This window comes from Drosophila biarmipes, chromosome 3L (assembly GCF_025231255.1).
Source record: "Drosophila biarmipes strain raj3 chromosome 3L, RU_DBia_V1.1, whole genome shotgun sequence".
NCBI lineage: Eukaryota > Metazoa > Arthropoda > Insecta > Diptera > Drosophilidae > Drosophila > Drosophila biarmipes.
In genome coordinates this window covers 5,764,030-5,782,010 of record NC_066613.1, presented here as the reverse complement: position 1 = coordinate 5,782,010, position 17,981 = coordinate 5,764,030, and the positions used below count along the sequence as shown (strand labels likewise).

General features: G+C 41.9%; 1 protein-coding gene across 9 annotated transcripts; it reads right to left on the bottom strand.

Moving 5' to 3' along the window:
• Positions 1–117: 117 nt before the first annotated feature.
• Positions 118–17,707, bottom strand: LOC108030850 (potassium voltage-gated channel protein Shal). Of its 9 annotated transcripts, XM_044094786.2 has the most exons (8): positions 17,172–17,432; positions 14,293–14,426; positions 7,806–8,360; positions 6,405–7,317; positions 5,968–6,130; positions 5,355–5,543; positions 2,830–2,982; positions 118–1,846 (listed from the first exon to the last, which is right to left on the bottom strand). In XM_044094786.2, the coding sequence occupies exons 3-8, from the start codon at positions 8,005–8,007 to the stop codon at positions 1,751–1,753; spliced, it is 1,716 nt and encodes a 571-aa protein (XP_043950721.1). In that variant the 5' UTR covers positions 8,008–8,360; positions 14,293–14,426; positions 17,172–17,432; the 3' UTR covers positions 118–1,750. The 9 variants fall into 9 exon arrangements, with proteins under 9 accessions (XP_043950721.1, XP_016959479.1, XP_050742441.1 ...); XM_017103990.3 differs by lacking the exons at positions 14,293–14,426; positions 17,172–17,432 and adding an exon at positions 17,528–17,707; XM_050886484.1 differs by lacking the exon at positions 14,293–14,426 and having other exon boundaries at positions 17,123–17,432.
• Between the last annotated feature and the right edge of the window lie 274 nt (positions 17,708–17,981).

Genomic DNA, 17,981 nt, shown 5'->3' with positions numbered 1-17,981 from the left:
TTTATATAGATATAAATAGAATATATATGTAATATTTCCAACTCGAAGAAATACTTTACCATCCAGGCTCACCCTCGTGTGCCCTCCAGGTGTTTCGTTGAGAGAAGTAGCTTTGTTTGGTGGAAGTAAACAGATTTCTTTATTTTATTCATTATTAATCTTTAGCTTTTCATTCTCAGAGACCCGTGGCAGAGTATTTGTTTTTGCTGTTACTCGATTCGAATTACATATCACTAAAAATCAAAACAGAAATGTCGTCTTTATTAACTTGATAGATTGGTTTTCTTTTAGAATATCGCTACAAGAGTTGGTTTTAGTAACCAAATTGTTGTTTCTCTTCTTGATGTGGTTTCAAATTTTCGATCTAATCGTAACCGCGTTTGTTGCGGTCTCTCAACTTTGTTTTGCCAAACAAAAGTTAGTGTTTTGGTTGGTTTCGCTTGTTTTCTTGGGAAATTAGTAGGCAACTTAGAGAGTCAGAAAGAAATAGTCAACACTATCAATGTATCCATCGCCGACATAATAATAATTAGAGTAATCATAATAAATGTATCATACATACATACAAGCTCCATATTTATGTTCTTTAAGTTGTTTACTCGAACTAATTTTAAATGTTTGATTTTTAATTTAGAATTAATTAATATACTTTAAGTTTCTGTTAGAATTTGCTAAGAGTTCATTTAGCTAGTTAATGTTCCAATTCGTTAAAGCCTTTCCTACACACATATACATTTAAATAGGTTTCCTTGCTAACTTAGTTCTTGGAAGAAAGTTGTTATTTGTTTTTCAATAGATTTTGATTAGTTCATTTTGGAGTATTTCGAGAAGGGTGAATGGATGACAAACTGAAACCTCTTTGCTGTATAATTTATTTTGGGGAAAATGAAGTTATCGCATAAATGCTAGCTGAGGGATCCTTGCTGATGAGAAACAATAGGGGGACTAGACGATGAAGATCATACCTACTAAACTACGGACCATTTAAAAAATACAAGAATTCGTATTAATATTTTCATAATTTTCTCATAGATGTGCTTTCCTTTCCTCGTTTCCTGGCTACACAAATCGTTTGCTGTTAAAATTTCCTTATTGTGTTCGGTTTTTCTTTTGGTTTTTTGGACCCCTGCCCTCCTCGGGTGTAGATCTGCTGGATCTTTCTTCTGGGTAGTACGTTCTTCAAACTATTTCGCCTTCTATGCTACGTTATGTTCACTTTATTAAAACATACACGGTAAATTCCTCTAAAATGCTTCGGTTTCTGTTGTTTGCTGTTGTTGTCTTGTCACCTAAATAAAGTAAATAGTGTTGCATATTATTATATTAATATTTGGTTTTTTCATTAACGGGTCTTCGCTAATCAAATCCGACTTTGCCGCCGCAGAATCTGGGCTCGGCACTTTTATTTCATTTGTTACTTGTTTCATTTTTAATGTGCTCTTTACAATTTACACATTCAGAGATGCTTTCATTCGAGCCTGCAGTTGTTCAAATTTAATCAATATCTCGTTCGTTAAACTCGAAAATCAGATTTTAGAGATTTCTCTGGTATTTCGTCTTTGGGCTTCCCCTCGGTTTATCGTTTTCAATTTTCTTTGGCGACTACACACACACGACAAGGTCTACAAACGAATGAAATTTAGTTTAAAAACTTTTCAAGTTAGACTAACGTAAACATAAATCATCTCGATCGAGACTGGGATGCGGCTGCCTCCGTGGCTGAGGATGTGGATGCAAGCCTGCTGCCGGCTCAGAACGAGGCTTCCACCAGGTAGGTGCCATCCATGGGCTGATTGTTTTGGCTGTTTTGAGCATTGCTGGCAGCTGGCATGTACTTGCCGCAGGCCTGAACAGAAACGAGAACAGAGCAGACAGTGCATTAGGGCTTTTACCGTTGGAGGTCAGGTTACACATGATTAATGATGGCTTCGGACGGCGTACGATATGGCCAAAACCAAGAACAGAAGCTTGGACGCGGGGAAGCAAGTTGGTCTTCCATAAGACAAAAAAATATTTCTGTCTTAAACATTATTTAGTAACTTTGTTAAATGCGTGGTTATTCGTAATATGATCTTCCTAGATTGTATACGATTTAAAATGTATATTAGAAGGCTAAATCTTTTTGTTTTATTCTTTTAGTCTTTAAAACTGAGTTTTCTTTGCAAATGTATAGTTTGAATGTTATATACATAGTACATTTTATTGTCTACACCTTATCTACTGTTATCTACACCTTCCCTACATTCGACAATGCAAATTGAGAGCATACTTTTATGATGGTGTAATCCCTGCAATCATTTTCTAATCCGCCGATGGGGCTAATTTTTTAACGTTTTATCTTCTATGCCTTCCTAATATGCCGCTTAATTAGATGCTCATTAGACCTTCAGAGAAAGGTTTGTGCATACAAAGTAAAACTCTTAGCGAAGTAGCACTGATTAGATAAAGTTTGTTGTGAATATATCTGCATTTACAAGGATGTTAGAATATTAATGGAACGTAATTATGAAAGTTAGGGTAAAAAGCCATCATTAAGGACACCAAAAGCTTTTAATTCAGCTTGAGATGCTTTCAAGTGTTAACCTCGAGGATGCTTTTGTACTTCTGAAGGTGAGATGGGAATATACAAGACTACAAGACCAACAGAGATAACAAAGTCAACACACACAAACGGCTTACACTTAAAAAGAGAGAGGGTTACGGAAAGCGGTTTTGGACCCACCTGCAAGGGCACTCAACCCCCGAGTGCCGGACAATGCCCCACTCGCAACCCACGCCTCTGCGAGGGCGGTCCCTCCTCTATGTACAGGGTATCTGAGCATAGCTTACCTGGTAGCGCTGCGAGCAGCAGCGGCCGCAGCAGGACTGCAGCAGGCCGGCGGCGCTGTTTGTCGAGTGGGCGGGACTGGCCATCGGCGACGGGGAGCCCGGCCTCTTGGGCTGGCCGTTGAACGGGATTTCTAACTCGACAAATTCTCGATCCTGCGGGTTTGAGCATTGAGAGGTACAGCCAGAGAAGAGTTTTACAAAGAGAAACGAAGAATACATAGAGTACAATGTTTTCTTTCAACAATTTTACATTATAGAAATTCGGGAGGGAGGGGTTTACACACAAAACACTGGGTATGGGGATGTTCATACGCATAAACAAGTACTTGGAGCGAGAGGAAAGGAGAAGGAGCGAGCGTTTTTGGCCCATTCGATCTTAACAACAATTAAAACATTAAGCTGGTCTAGTGGGAAGTGAGACGGGTTATTAACATTTGAACGCTACAATTTATGATTGGGAAATTAGGTGATTTTTCTTGATTTTGTTGCGGCTCCTAAGCAATGACAATAGTACAAAATCAGTATGAGAACAATTTTCATTGAAACAGCCGGGGGCGCTCTGGGGGCGGGCAGCGGGCGGGCGGTCACTTAGCGGAACGAGAGCGGCAAATGCGGGCGGATTGGAGGGCAGGGCGGGGCAGAGCGGTACGAGTGGGAAGCAAGCGCCAGCGAGCGGCATTCGAGATCGACTTTTGGTTAATACGCGGCCGCGTTTATAGCTCTGTTCTCGATTTATGACGAATTGCTATTTTATTGATTTGTGGTTTTGGTGAGGATTCTAAGAGCTCATCAAGTGGAATAGCTTATTGTTTACGACTAGAAAACATAAAAATCGTTTTATACATCAAGTCCCCTTCCAACTCGCTTTATACATCTTGAACTCGGACCCTTCCCTTCTCGGTAGAAATGGTTTTTATCAATGTTATCACATAGCTATTTAGCTCTATAACTATCACCATTATTTTGGTTTCATTAAAGTCACTCTAAGGCATCAAACTATCATGTATTGTAAAACTGCTGAGAGAAAAAAATGATTTTTTTTAAAGAAATTTTAATTTTATACTTGCTTGTATCCACAGGCATTACAAATCACCACTAATTTCGACTTGATTTCCGGCAGTGCTAACTAAATTTTGAACAAATTGTGATCTCTTAAATTGCCCTGCTGCTGAGCAAGAAGTATTTTTAATCGAACAAAAACGGGCTCATAAAAAAATGGTAAATGGTATGCCATTAAAGTGGATGGAAATGGGAATTTACTCTCTATAAATTAAAAATTACAATCGTGCGGCCTAATGGCCTTATATATCCACTTTGAAGACTTTGCATCGTTTCTACTGGTACTTCTCCTCACTTGATGAGCCCCCTCAGCTATTTAAATAGTTTAGATTTTGATATTGTTGGCTTTTTATGTTCGTTTTGGGCTTTATGTTGACAGCAATCGATTGCATATGGCTAAATGGGCGTTTCAAAAATTCTTGATAGCATGTGGGGGAGCATTCGCATATCGTTCGAGCAGATTCTGTTCGGTAATGACCTATTCGAGGAACTTAAAACAGAACAGAGCGCATAGCATTCAACACGAATCGGTTTCTTTCAACAGAGCTATTGAAAATCAACAAAAAACAACCGACAATCAACAAAGAAAAAATTTAAATTCGAAATTGGAAATCATAAAAATTAATTGCAACGCGTAAACGTGAACGAGATAGATAGAGAGTTAGAGAGAGAGGGATGGAGAAATATTGAAGAAAGAACGGAACTTAAATACAAACCGAAGGCACTTACTTTTGCAAATTTACATTCGTTTTCAGAGCATAGACATTGATATTCATGGCTTTTATTTCTATGTTTTGTATTTGCTTGATCTCAAAGCCAGTTCGGCCTCAGTGTGAAAAACATGACACATATGGAGAACTTATAACATACAACTTAGGACGAAATACAACAGATCCAACACACATAGAAAAGACCATAATGTACAGAAAACAGACCAAATTAAAGCAATAACCAGGAAAACTAAGGTTGGTTAACACAAAATGACATACAAAAGATGCTGAGTCGCATTTCAGTTCAGTTTATTTTTCTCTTGGTTTTTGCGATTTTCGACTTCGGTTTTGATAAATGAGAAGACGCGACAGTTCTAACACGCTCGACAGCAAAAACTCCTTCCTCCTGCCACCGGCTGATTTTGCTGTCGCCGCCGTCGATGTGTTTCTGGCTGGGGTGGTCGCTCTCGTTGTTGCCGCTGTCATTGCTAGCCTAATGAGCTTGTGGCGAACCTTACAATATCTGACTATAACTGAGGTGTTCAAATGTTGCTACATCTGTCACGGAGTAAAAACGAAAAACGTATAGAGAGTGTGACTAGATAGGTAAATCAAAAGGTAAATCATAAGTTCAAACAGTGAGCGCGCAGTCGAGTGACAGTAATACGTAGTTCACATGTACATAGAGATAGATACAGAGGTAGAGATAGCTGCGAAGCGGAGGTCAGAGCTGCCTCGCACGTCGCGTATACGCACCGTTGTCTTCTCCAGACATCGCAGCAAGTGATGGTGCTGCAGCTCGAAGATGTCCTCGTCCCGGTAGTTGTCGTCCAGCTCGATGCCAGACTCCTGGGCAGCCCACCGGGCCTCGGCGGCCTTCTTCTTGCTGACAAAGGCGGCTCCGGACGAGGCCTTGGCAATGCGGATGCGCGCCAGGCGAGCTTTCTGCAAGGCCATAACACAAGATGAGTATTTGAGGGTGGGGGCACCCCAGCCGGTGCACTCAGAAGAATGCAAGTATGCAACCTTAATGGTTGGGGGTTACATTTCCCTTTTTATATAACATCGAATATGGCTCGATAACTATTGGGAACAATTCGTAGATAATAAGAATTATTCCCAACTGGATTAGGCTGAGTTCACAATAGCAAAGTATATATTTCAAAATTGATACCTTGATTTTGCATAAATAGTTTGACCTTAAAGATGACAAACACAATGGTTTGAAACAGCTCAACTCCCAGAAAGTGAATTTGATTTATTCATAGGTTTACACAAATGAACTCACCCTAGTCATTTATACAACATTTTCAAGTTCTTTATTTTGAATGGGAATCATCATTATTTGCTCTGCATAAAAGTGGCTTACCCGCTGCGCCTTGCGCTTGTCCGCTCGCTGGTTCTGGTGATAGATTCTACTAAAGTTCGATACGATAACAGGTACAGGTAAGGCGATGACCAGCACACCGCTGAGCGAGCAGACGCCGCCCACAATTTTGCCGGCTATTGTCTCTGGCACCATGTCGCCATATCTGCGAAGGAAGGATGGATAGTTATGAGTACAGGAGTGAAGGTTTGTAGAACGATATGCATTTTATCGAATTTAAATCACAAGGAAGAAAAATATAGGGATGGGATGTCCTATCCCAGAGCGGAACGAAGAGTGCGCTTTTTTAAAATGTGTGTACATGAATATTAAAGGGAATTAATACTGAAATATAGTTTCTTAGCACTAACAAGTATTATTATTCCTAATCACTACTCCATTTTACCGCCTTTAGAACAAATGCCTGGACCGAAACTCACCCCAGCGTCGTCATTGTGACGATGGTGTACCAGAAGGCCGCCGGAATCGATGTGAAGTTCGTGCCGTTGACGTTCTTCTCGGCGTAGAACATGACGGTGGCGAAGATGATGATGGCCATGGCCAGCGAGAAGACGAGGAAGCCCAGCTCGCTGGCGCAGGACTTGAGCGTGTAGCCGAGGATCCGCAGTCCCTGCGAGTGGCGCGAGAACTTGAAGATGCGGAAGACGCGGAACACGCGCAGCGTGACGAAGGCCCCGCTCACGTCGTCGTTGTCGGTGATCCCGAGTCCGATGTAGTACGGCATGATGGCCACCACGTCGATGATGCTCATCACCGACCGCACGAACTTGCAGCGGTCGGGGGCGGCGAAGAGACGCAGCAGGTACTCCGCCGTGAAGATCATCACGCAGGCGGTGTCCAGGCAGAAGAACACGATCTTGTAGCGCTCGCCGCAGGGCAGGGTTCCCGCTCTGCCGGGCCGGTGGCCGCACGGCACCGTCTCCACCACGTTGGCCATGACGGACACGGCGATGAAGAAACCCGTCACGTAGTAGAAGACCAGGGCACTCGTCGACGTGTGCGGGTTCTCGAAGGCCCGCCACATCTTCTGCCGCATGTTGGTCAGCTGCTGCAGGTTCTGATCGCCGTTCTCCGACAGCTTGTCGTCCATCAGCCGCTCCGCGTTCTCCCGCTTCCGGTCCCGATAGTCCTCGTAACAACAGTCCCCTATGACGTCCGGCATTATGCCGAAGAAGGCCAGCTCCTCGTCGTAGCTGGTGAGGCATTCGTGCTTCGGATAATGCAGTTTGCCTGTCCGGTAGTAGTTAAGTATGTGCCGGAAGATGTCCGGGTCCCGGTCGAAGAAGTACTCTTTGCAGTCCTCGTCGTAGAAAAACTCCCTCTCATTCGAACCTGAAGGGGAGATGAAGTTATGTTTAGTGCGTTACTTGGGGTATTAAAGGGAACTTAACTTTAATATAAGATATGTCGAGAATACAACGCTTCTTACAAAGATATTATTTTTTTAAATGGGAATGAATATATAAAGAAACTAATCCGTCATTTTATATTTATGTTTAAACCAAAGAGTGAGATTCTTGAAATATCTGGTATGGTTTGGTTTTTCTAAAATTAACTGAAATTAATGCCTACATAAAAGCGTTCCAAGAAATGTGTGCGTCAGTCTCAGTTTTTAAATAAACAATCAAAAGTTTTAGGAGTTCTTAGTTCTTAAGATCAAAGTTGTTATCAGGCATGTTCATATTATTTCAAATAAAAAGGCTTTCGTACTCGGTATTTGTGTACTTATTATCGATGCGCAGGGAGATAGTTCTGGTTTTTATGATCAGCTTGAGTTGGGTCCAATAAAGTTTTCTGTTGATTATTTCCGAGAGACTTACCTAAAAGAGTATCTGGATACTTCTCCAAGGTATTCCGCCACGTTTCGAAGCGCCGCCCGGAGACGTTGATCAGGAGCTTCTCGTCGTCCGTTTTGCGGCGGTCCTTGGGCATCGGCGGCGGTGGCAGTGGGTGGGTGGCTATCGGAACCCACCCGATGGCCGCCGCCCGGGCGAAGGGCAGCCAAGCGGCGACCGAGGCCATGCTATGGGGTGGAATGTTTCAGTGTCCGGCTGACGGTAGGACTCCCTTGCTTCGCTCCTCGCTGGGTTGCGCCCTCTGTGGCTTGGCTGGTTCCTAAACTATTTGGCAGTTGTGGGGGCTCCCGAAATCTCTTCGGGATGGGGAGTCCGGTGATTAACTCCTATTTTAAAGCTTTCGTCCGCTGCCCGTCCCTATTGTGCTGCGAGTGCATGCTTGCAACTTCTCGCTAGCTGTGTTTTATTGCTTAAACTTATTGCTGTCATTTTGCTGTGGCTGCTGCTACTCTTGCTTTATTGTTCACTGCGGGGATATGAAAAGTTTCCTCTGTACTCCGGTCGTGTTGATGTGCAGCACTGCAAGAAAGTGGAAAAGTTGGCGGGCGTAAGCAAAAGTTTTGAGGAGCAAAGTATGAGGGTTTTAATTCCACGAAAAGTTTTTGAGGCTCGCGCGCAGCAAACACACAAAACCCAGAGAAAAGCGTAATTTTGGCTGAAAATTGGGCACTTTATTTCAGAATTTAGATTGCCACATCTGTTTGGTAGTCTTTAATGGTTGATATGAAAATATATATTTTTGAGTCCTTTTTAGTTTATGCAGTTGGTTGAGTAATGATAATGAGTAAGCTGTATTAATTTCAAGAAACAACAAACAGTGTTTCAGAAACACATAAAAATGTATTTTGCACAAAGATTTCCAAAATGATTTTCAATTTCAATTACGACTGTTTAGGCAAATGTTTTAAACGTTTCTTTATACCTTAGAAATACCTTAGAAGTTTAAAGCAATCCCACGATTACACTTAAATCCCCCGCATATTCCCAGGCACCATGTGAATAGTATTCGTTTGGGATTCGCTCCAGCAAATTAAACCACCCACATTTAATTCATATGCAAGCAACTGTTTGAAATTCACTTCAATCGAATTCTAAAGTTTATGGGGAATCCCAAATAGCATTGTTGCCCCACCCCGTCCGGTGGATCTTCCGACTTTCCCAAGCATAAATATTATCATAAATCTGTGGGAACAGCCCGCTAGCACACACTACACACCCTACACACACATCGACCCACTCTTCAATTTCTCGCTTCACTTGTTTATATTATCAATTTATCCCCTCCCGACGCCCCTGCACATATATAATGATTCACAGCAGCGGCAATCGACAGACAACGCCATTCAATGCGTTTTCGAGCAGCGCTCTGTCTAAATATTTAAACGAGGCAAACAGAACCGAGCCAACTGGAGCAGGGAGGGATGTATTCTGACCGAGCGCGAGTACGCCCCCGAGGGTACGGGTCCACCAGCTGAGACCATTTCAATGTTTCGAGCCACCGGAGTGAACGACCACCGGACGGTCATCCATCTGCCCACGTCTGGATGGATCTGGTTTGGCTCCGCAGTTCTGGCTCAGGATGGGCACTATGTAGTGAGAAGAACACCATTCCTACCCGATTGAATTGCACTTAATTCCTCATTTTCCAACTACTGACCTTTAGTACGAAAAATGTATCCTTACTAAGTGATGAGGTAGAAAACAACGCAATCTTTTGGAAGAAAATCATATTTTAGGCTCTAGCCACAGCGTAGTTAACAATTCTGGGTACTAATGCACCTAATACAGGCTGGTAGTAAGAACAAACGAATAAATAGAAAGGTTCTTAGAAAAATACGTAATTCGCTTGTTAATAAGTGAGTATGATAATTGTTCTCACCCAATGTATAAAAGGGAATGTACAAACAAGCACTACTTTTTCCGCCAGTGTGTTAAAGACATTAAGGAATCTAAATCTGTTTGAGAATTTTCCACTTTGTAGCCTAGCATTGCCAGTCGCACAACAAATTTATGTGCAATTCTATAGACAGTAAACACCCTGCAAATCTTCCTTGGGCCACAAGTCATTTCGAAACAACAATTAGAACGCAAAAAGTTTTTGTGTCTGTCCTTCGGCCTTGCGCCCTCCCCGTGGCTGGCAACCACCCACCCAGCTGGGAGCAGTGACAAAGAGTCATTTGTTTCCATAAATGTCATGGCTTGGCATGGCTCTTGAAGTCTATATAATGTGTGCCTTTGATTTATATATTATTTATGGCCTGTCTCTTGTTGTGCCACTGGCGCTGCTCCGCAATTCTGGCCAAGAGCACATCGATTGCACTGCCACAAATGGCTACTTCAATTGCTGCGAATGGCCAGCCGAAGTGCTAGCATATTTATGGACACCTGTCAAATGCCCGTGGGTCGACACTCAGGAAAAGTCGCATGAGTGGTTTGAAAAGAAAGTTTAAAACCAAAAGATGCAGATGCCCCTTAAGAGGCAAAATGATCAAATTAAATTCAATACTCAATCAAAATATAGCTTCTACTCGATTATTTGAATCATGGCTTTCACAACTTTTTCTCTAGGTGCCAGTATGCCTCAAAGAGGCCTCTCCTGGGAAGTGAAAAGAGGAGTTTTGGGGCGAAGAGGTGATGCGTTTGTCATTTGGTGTTTCCATAACAATAGCCATTAGGAGTTATTAGTTTGCTGAGTGGAAACCAGTAAGACACGACACGGTCACAAAAAGGTTGTCGATAGTTGAAGGCTAAGGTTAGACAAGGTGAGCTCAGGTGATAGATGGAAGTGGGTTTGGAGGGGCTGGCTTTGGCTTATTTTATGAGTACATAGTTGCATGCGATACATGCAAATAGGTATCAAGGTTGCAATTTGATTGATGACTTTATCGCTGTTTTCTTACGACGATTTTCTTGAGTAGTTGGAAAATGAGCTTATGTAGCTAAAAATGTACAGGTAAAAATAGAAAGAAAATTCAGTAAGGTAAGTCAAAGAGAAATAGGTATTATTATAATTTGTACGCAAGTAAGCTCTGTTTACACAGTACACCATATCACACATTATGCAAACAAATGTTGCATCCATTAAGCTTTGAACAGCCAAACAAACCGTATATGACCCATAACCACCCACCATCACCCACACCCCAGCACTATTCGAACCCAGACAATGGCTGCGGACTCGCAGTGCCAGGCCTTAATGTTTTAATGCCACATTATCCTATCAACAATTTTCCACTAAAGATTGCCGTTATTCGTGTTCAGAGACGTACAGAGAAAGAATAGGTTGATGTTCAATTTCATAATGGTTAATTTTATGACATTATTTGTACTATTTTTTAACATGTGTAAATAGTTGCCTAAAATTATATCTTTATATAAAGTTATAGCTCTAAAAGATTTTTTCGAATTTAAAACCAAATGTTTACAGGGTTTTTCCCTGTGTGCCTGTAGTCGTTGACCTTGCTTTTGCTGTGCGTTGTGGACGAAATGGAAATTAATCAATGCCGTTTGCTTTGCTCTCCTGCCCCACCCCACACCTCTCCACCCACCACCCACCGCCCAATGCTGACGTTGATGTTGACGTCTGAGTGTCGTTAGGCAATCCAAGGACAACTTCAACATCGGCATCAGGAGGCAAAGCAGCGGCAGGATCAACGTTTTCGGTGCGTGGTGTGTGCCATCAAAATAAATTGTCAAACAGCCGGCGAGGGGACAAGGTCGGCGGGGCGGGAAGTGGGTGGGCGGTGACCCGTCCGGTGGTCCAATGAAAAACACCTTGGCGCCAAGCGGGGGTGCTGAATGCGACTTCCGCTTGACTCCGAAACAAAGGCGCCACATGTCCCCATTATACATTTTTTGTCCCGTTCTGGGCTTTCATTAATTATTTGCAAAGTTTTTTTTAGTTTGGCGTGGCGAGGGCTGCCTAATTATTTGCCAGTTAGTTGGCTGCTTTTGGTTACATTCGGTCTCAAGGTTACGGTTTGTTGGGGGAAAAATCCCCAAAAAGAGAACTACAGCAGCGGCAACAAAGCCCGTGCATCTCCTATCTCTCATCATAATGATGTGGACCCATCCACCCAGTCACCCAGCAGTCCATCCATTCGCACCGTGTTCGCTTCGACCAACATTGTCTACAATTTTTATTCAGTTGCCATTTGAGTGGGAGTATTCGGACTTGGTCTGGGCACTGTGACAGGCGATATAAACATTTCAATCAACATTCGGATTCGAAATGAATGGAAAGGTGAGCGGAGTGAACTCCCAGAGGAATATCGTGCATCTATCAATTTCGGTGAAGGAACTTTTTGTTGGAAAGGTCAACCTAAATAATAAATGATAAACTTCTCTTCAATTTTCATAGATTTATTTGGGTCTAAAGTTGAGATTTATGGTATAATTAAACAATGAAAAGCAAGAAGCTTTTCTGTTTGATTTATCATTTTGGATATTTACGATTGTTTATTGATTTTTAAAAAGATTTTCTCAAATAGTCAAATTTGAGCTTCATTGACTGCAGTGAATGAACTTTGGATTTCAAAACTATTTTTATGAAATTACGAGCAACGTCAAGACAGTTTGATAGGCAGTATTTAAAGAATACAAAATAATATAGTTTTTGGAAGGGAAAAATCACTACTTTCAAAAATGGTTTTTAATGAGAAATAAATGAGCGCTTACTGAACAGAATTTAATTATCTTTTGTCCATATATAAAAAGAAAAAAGCCGACCTCACCGTAAACAGAATATCATAAAATAGCGCAGTTCAGCACAAATATAGCATACTTTTCTGACCTTGAGCCATAGAATAACCATATCAGCTTACACCTTGCAGCCGACATAATCATTATCTATTAATGCCGCTTTCAGGGCATATCAGCTTCGCCCACATCTCATTCGTTTTTTCCAGTCTTGTTTGTGTTTCCTGACGGCCCGTTTTTTTTATGTTTTTGTTTTTGTTTATTATAAAGTACAAACAGGCAGCGCAGATCACCCGGCCACCCACTCGGCCCTCGAGACCGTTCCATTCAATTTGGAGCCCCAAAATGCTAGTTAGGCATTAATGTACGAAGCACACGAGAAATCTACGGAAATCCTGTGAGTTTTCCCTCGCAGCCATTGCGTGGGCCTGCGTTATTATGATGGCCCGACTTTGACTTTCTCTTTTTAGCCCTCTCAAAGCGGAAGCCATTTTTGCGAAAAGGCAGGCCGGCGCAGGTTGAAACCAAATGCAACTTTGGGCAGAACTAGGAACGAGAAGAAATGGAAGCGTTTCCAGATCATAAACGCATTTTATGGCCTGGGGCATTTCAGTTTTGTATTTTTATTGACAATAAGCTAACAATGTTTACTTTCAGTTGTGTGTTGTTGGGCTATTTTTAAACAATCACAGCAACGTCCCAACCAGACCAAAAATACCCAGTGTTTTCCCAACTGCTTCGAGCTTCCTACATTTCCTCGCGCGTCCTTTCCTTTGTTTACAACTAGTTTTTTGGCTTTTTAATTTAGTTTCATCGGATTGATGAAAAATGCGAAATGTGTACAATTGAGATGAGAGCACGGCGCACCGAGAGAGTGGGAGAGAGTCTCGCTTTCTCTGCGCCTGCTCATGGGCCCCTTGGGGGTGGTCTGGGTGTTGGGTGAGGATGGGACGGGGATGTGGGCCTGGGTTTTGGGTTCGGCTTTGGGACCCGGATTGGGCCTGGTTCGGGCTCGCCCTTGCCATCGCCATCGCCGTCGGCTCAACATCAGAAACATTTCGCCGTTTGTCTCTGGGCCTTATGAAGATTTTATAATTTTCCTTGTGCCTTTTACTTTGCTCGTGAGGCTGTCGCTACGCCTAAGTAGGGGCTTATGAATCCTCCCACTAAGAACCTAATTGAAGGTGTCTCCTTGGATAAGGTGTCTATTTGGCAAGCATTTCAAAGAAACTAATTTGGATTAGTGCCGCCCTTCCCTCGGGAGAATTACTTCAGTTTCATACACGATTCATTTCAATCACCGGAGCTCTATAAATATCTCTGTTGCAGTATTGATCGGTGTGTATGGCAGCACTGCATGCCGATTCCACTGAATTAGTTTGCAGGCTAATTAGGCTTAATGCATTGCAATGCAATACAATAATAATGATAGTTTTCGCCTTTATTAACAAATCAAAATTATTGGGGATGCAGTTAAGCTAATGAGTTTTAATTGATTATGTATCTAGTGAAAATAAAAAGGCTCGAGAGTAAATTTCGAAGTTGAAAGTGCCAGGAAGCTTAATTCTTTCTCTGGACCATGACAAGATTGTATTAGAACTGTGACTTGATTTGTGTTTATAATTAACAAACAATAAATCCTTCGGAATCATTTGCATTCAGCCTAAGCCTTTTGTCGTCAATAAAATCTGTCTTAATAATAGCAATATAGAATAGATAACCATTAAGCTGTAAAATGTGTCAACATTCTTACATTTGATACTTTGGCAATGCCTTTTTTAGAACTGTGCCGCAAAACAAATGGTCCCAGTTTCAGGTTAGGAATCTCACATTCTTTCAAATCAGTTGCGTTTCGTCGTATGTACAAATAAGAGTCCAGTGTAAGGCCTGTAACGCAGTTGAGCAAATAAATTCCAACTTTAAAGAATACATTAATTGGTAATTGAATCATAAACCATGCTTTATTGGCTGTAAATAAGCACAAAAGCTTTTATTAAATGCAATAATTATTCGGCCGACTGATGCATGGCCAATTAAAATCATCTCAATCTGGAAACGAAATAAAATTAATTCACCAATATTTGTTTTCTTTGGCAAAAAAAATGTTCACTGATTTTCAGAATTATGCGCATATTTATTTTGTGGAGCGGCCACACACTGCGTATGCTTATTATTAATTTAAAGCATTGCCCATACGTCATGTTGCCCAGAGGACAAAACAGGAAAGGCCGAACATTTCGATTACAAGTTGATTTATTATTTAAATGCGTATATGGAACCGAATATTGGCAACAACAGGGACCCTGGAATGATTGAAAACTAAGGATCTCAATGGCGTGGGCTCTACAAAAATCATACAACCGAAAGAATCTACGGCTTAAAATAATAATAATGCAAATCAGACTTAAATTTTATGTTCATATTTTTTAACTAATATATATAAATATATATATATAAACATATTTTTAAATAACAGTGTACATTGTTAATTTACTCAATGAAAAAAATTGATCTAGTTTCTTTAATAAACTCTGACTTATGCAACCGATTTTCTAACATCTTTTTTAAGGGATATCTAAGCCTTGAAACATAATAAAGAGGCATGGGCCGCGGGATGTTGAGATCTAGCTCGAGAGTTTCGCTTCGCCATTCAAATTAATTGCCAAACTCATAAAGAACTTTATAGAGTCGTGCTTATCAGTTGGCCAACATCGTCAGCTGGAACGGCTGCAGCGCACCGAATCCACCACCCCGAAAACTTTTGTCCCGGTGGCCCTGGCAAGCAGAACATCAGGAGCGGCCTAGGGGATGGCGGAATGCGGGGTGGGTCTTCTGGACGGACGTGCAAGTGACCCGGAGAGCCAAATCCTAGGCCGCACGGAAGGACGGGGGGTAAGGCCAATGGGGTAATTTATGTAGGCGCGCTAAGCCTTTCCATGCGTAAAATGTGATTATATCTGCGTATAAATACGCATACAACTGTGACCACGTACGGGATTGTGTACTGTATGGGCTTGTTGGGTGTGTGAAGTGTATTGTGTTGGAGATTGCCAGGGCTGCCAAAAAGTGGGAAATTTAATACAAGTTTAGCTGGAAAATAATATACTAGCTAGGATACAGAGGAGATTCTTTTTGATTCCCAGGGGTATACTATTGATACCCTACCCCAAATATTTTAAGCACTTGAGCTGAATGGAAAATTGATTCGCCTGCATTCAAGCACCATCAATCAAGGCGAACTGATAAAACAACCGCTCTCGCTGCCCACGTGCATTGAGCTGTAATGAAACCGTAATTTGTATCCCTTGATAACAACACAACAACTGCTGGCTGCGCTGCTTCTGCTCTGCCGCATTAAGCGCGTCATCACAGCCACACACGCACACCCACTCTCGCACAGAGACAAAGCCTGTGTGTGCATCTGCGAGGCTGGTATTAGTGCGGCTTTGTTGTTGCGCCAAAAACCAAGCCAAGGATTTTTCGTACATTTACGACAGCAAATGGACTGCAGCTGCTGCACTGGACAAAAGGACGAGCTACAACCTTGCAACTCTTTATCCTGTCTCCCTGATTAGTACTTTTAAATTTATCGAGGTGTACATATTGTTAGTACGGAGATGATCTGATCTGATCTGAAAAGGAACTGGCCATGAAAAAGATTTCGCACGCATCCTTGTAGCCTTAAAGTAGATTGCCTAAGAATACTCATTTCATTTCGTAAAAAAGCATTCTCAACATTTGTAGCCACCTTTTACGTCGCTTAAATTATTTCAAACCTGAAATAACGAATATATAGATAAAGAAATGGTCCTTTAGCGGCTGTCAAGGTTATTAAAACGAGTATTTTAATTGAAACATCATGCCCTGCGTTTTTCCCAGTGTCCTGTTGCTCCTCGCTGCCTCTTTCTCTCTCTCTCTCCTACAGACGACCTTCACTTTCATACGACCGTTATGTATTTTGTTTGCTCGACGCTTTTTAACATGTTAAGTTGTTGTTTCTGTTTTGCTGGCCTGCTGCTGGATAAATTATTGCCGTGGGTGGGAGGACGAGGTGGGGGCGGGGGCTTTTAAATAGGCCAACTATGCCAGAGCAACTACTTGTTGTTGTGCTGCACGCACGGCAGGGGGTGCAATTAAAAAGCATTTTTATAAATGCCTTAACCACTCGGCAAGGACACGGACGGTTAAAACTGGTTGGGACTCTTCCTTTTCTATTTTTACTAGTTTTCCGTTATTTTTTACGGCTGTTGTTGTAGAGAGAGCGACCGCAACAACAACGGCAACAACAGCAACAACAGCAACATTCGCGGATACACACATTTTCACAAATCAAAAAAGCAAACGAATATTGCCACACACACACCGAGTCACACTCCCACACACACGCACACGGACCAGAGAGACAGACAGGAAAATCTCTCTTTTTTTATGGATTTCTGGGCTGGCAATCTGCTTTCGCTGATGTTTGACTAAACAATTGCTTTATGCTTTTTTAATACTGCTGTTGGCTTTCTCCCATCACCTGCTCCGCATTTCTCGGGGGACCTGCGAAATTGTTTACACAGCCTCACATACATACGCACACCTTTCCGTTTATTGCATTTACACTTGTCGCCTCTCACACTTTCCCACCTCCTCCGTTTCCTTTCGTTAGCCGCACATTTTTCCGCACTATTTCGTGTACATTTTCCCCGCTCTCGGTTCGCGAAATTCTTTTCTGGCCTTTTCCTTTAGAAAAACTATTTGCTTTGAAATCTTTCTCAGCTCTTCCTGCACGCACGGTGGCCACAAAACTTGGCCCAAACTGCGTCCCGCTGTTTGCTCCGCTCGGCTTTTCTTGGGGGCGTTCAGACAAACAGTTCTCGACAAACTGAAAGTGAAAAGTAAAAGGCAAAAGCGCCAGCGCCAGCGCCAGCGCCTCCGACCGACACCGACGGCAGTATCATACGAATCCGAACCAGAATCCGGGACAGAACAAAAATACTCACGGAGTCGGCGCACTTCCTAGAGCAAGTGGTGGGCACTGAAACGCGAAACAGAAGCGGAACAGATGTTGATGTTGCCTTTCGACTGAACTATGATAAAATATTTATGGGTAATACACGTACCACAGAGCTCCCAACAAGGATATGGTATTATAGCGAATTCAGTATCGATAAACAAGTGTTTCTTTTGTTTGTGATAATCCTTTTGTCTTGTCACCTATCGGATCTATCGAAATCTATGGAATTATAGGTGATAATATCCTCAATTATATTTGTTGATACCTAATTATACCTATTAAAACAAAAAAATTAAGAATTTTTGTAATATAAGATTCAATTATCTCTTATATTTCAAACAATTTTAAAACTAACCACTTGGACCCACATAAAATTAAATATATTAAAAACATAGAAATCGTGATATAATGTTTTGTGAGTTACAAAAAATGGGTACTCC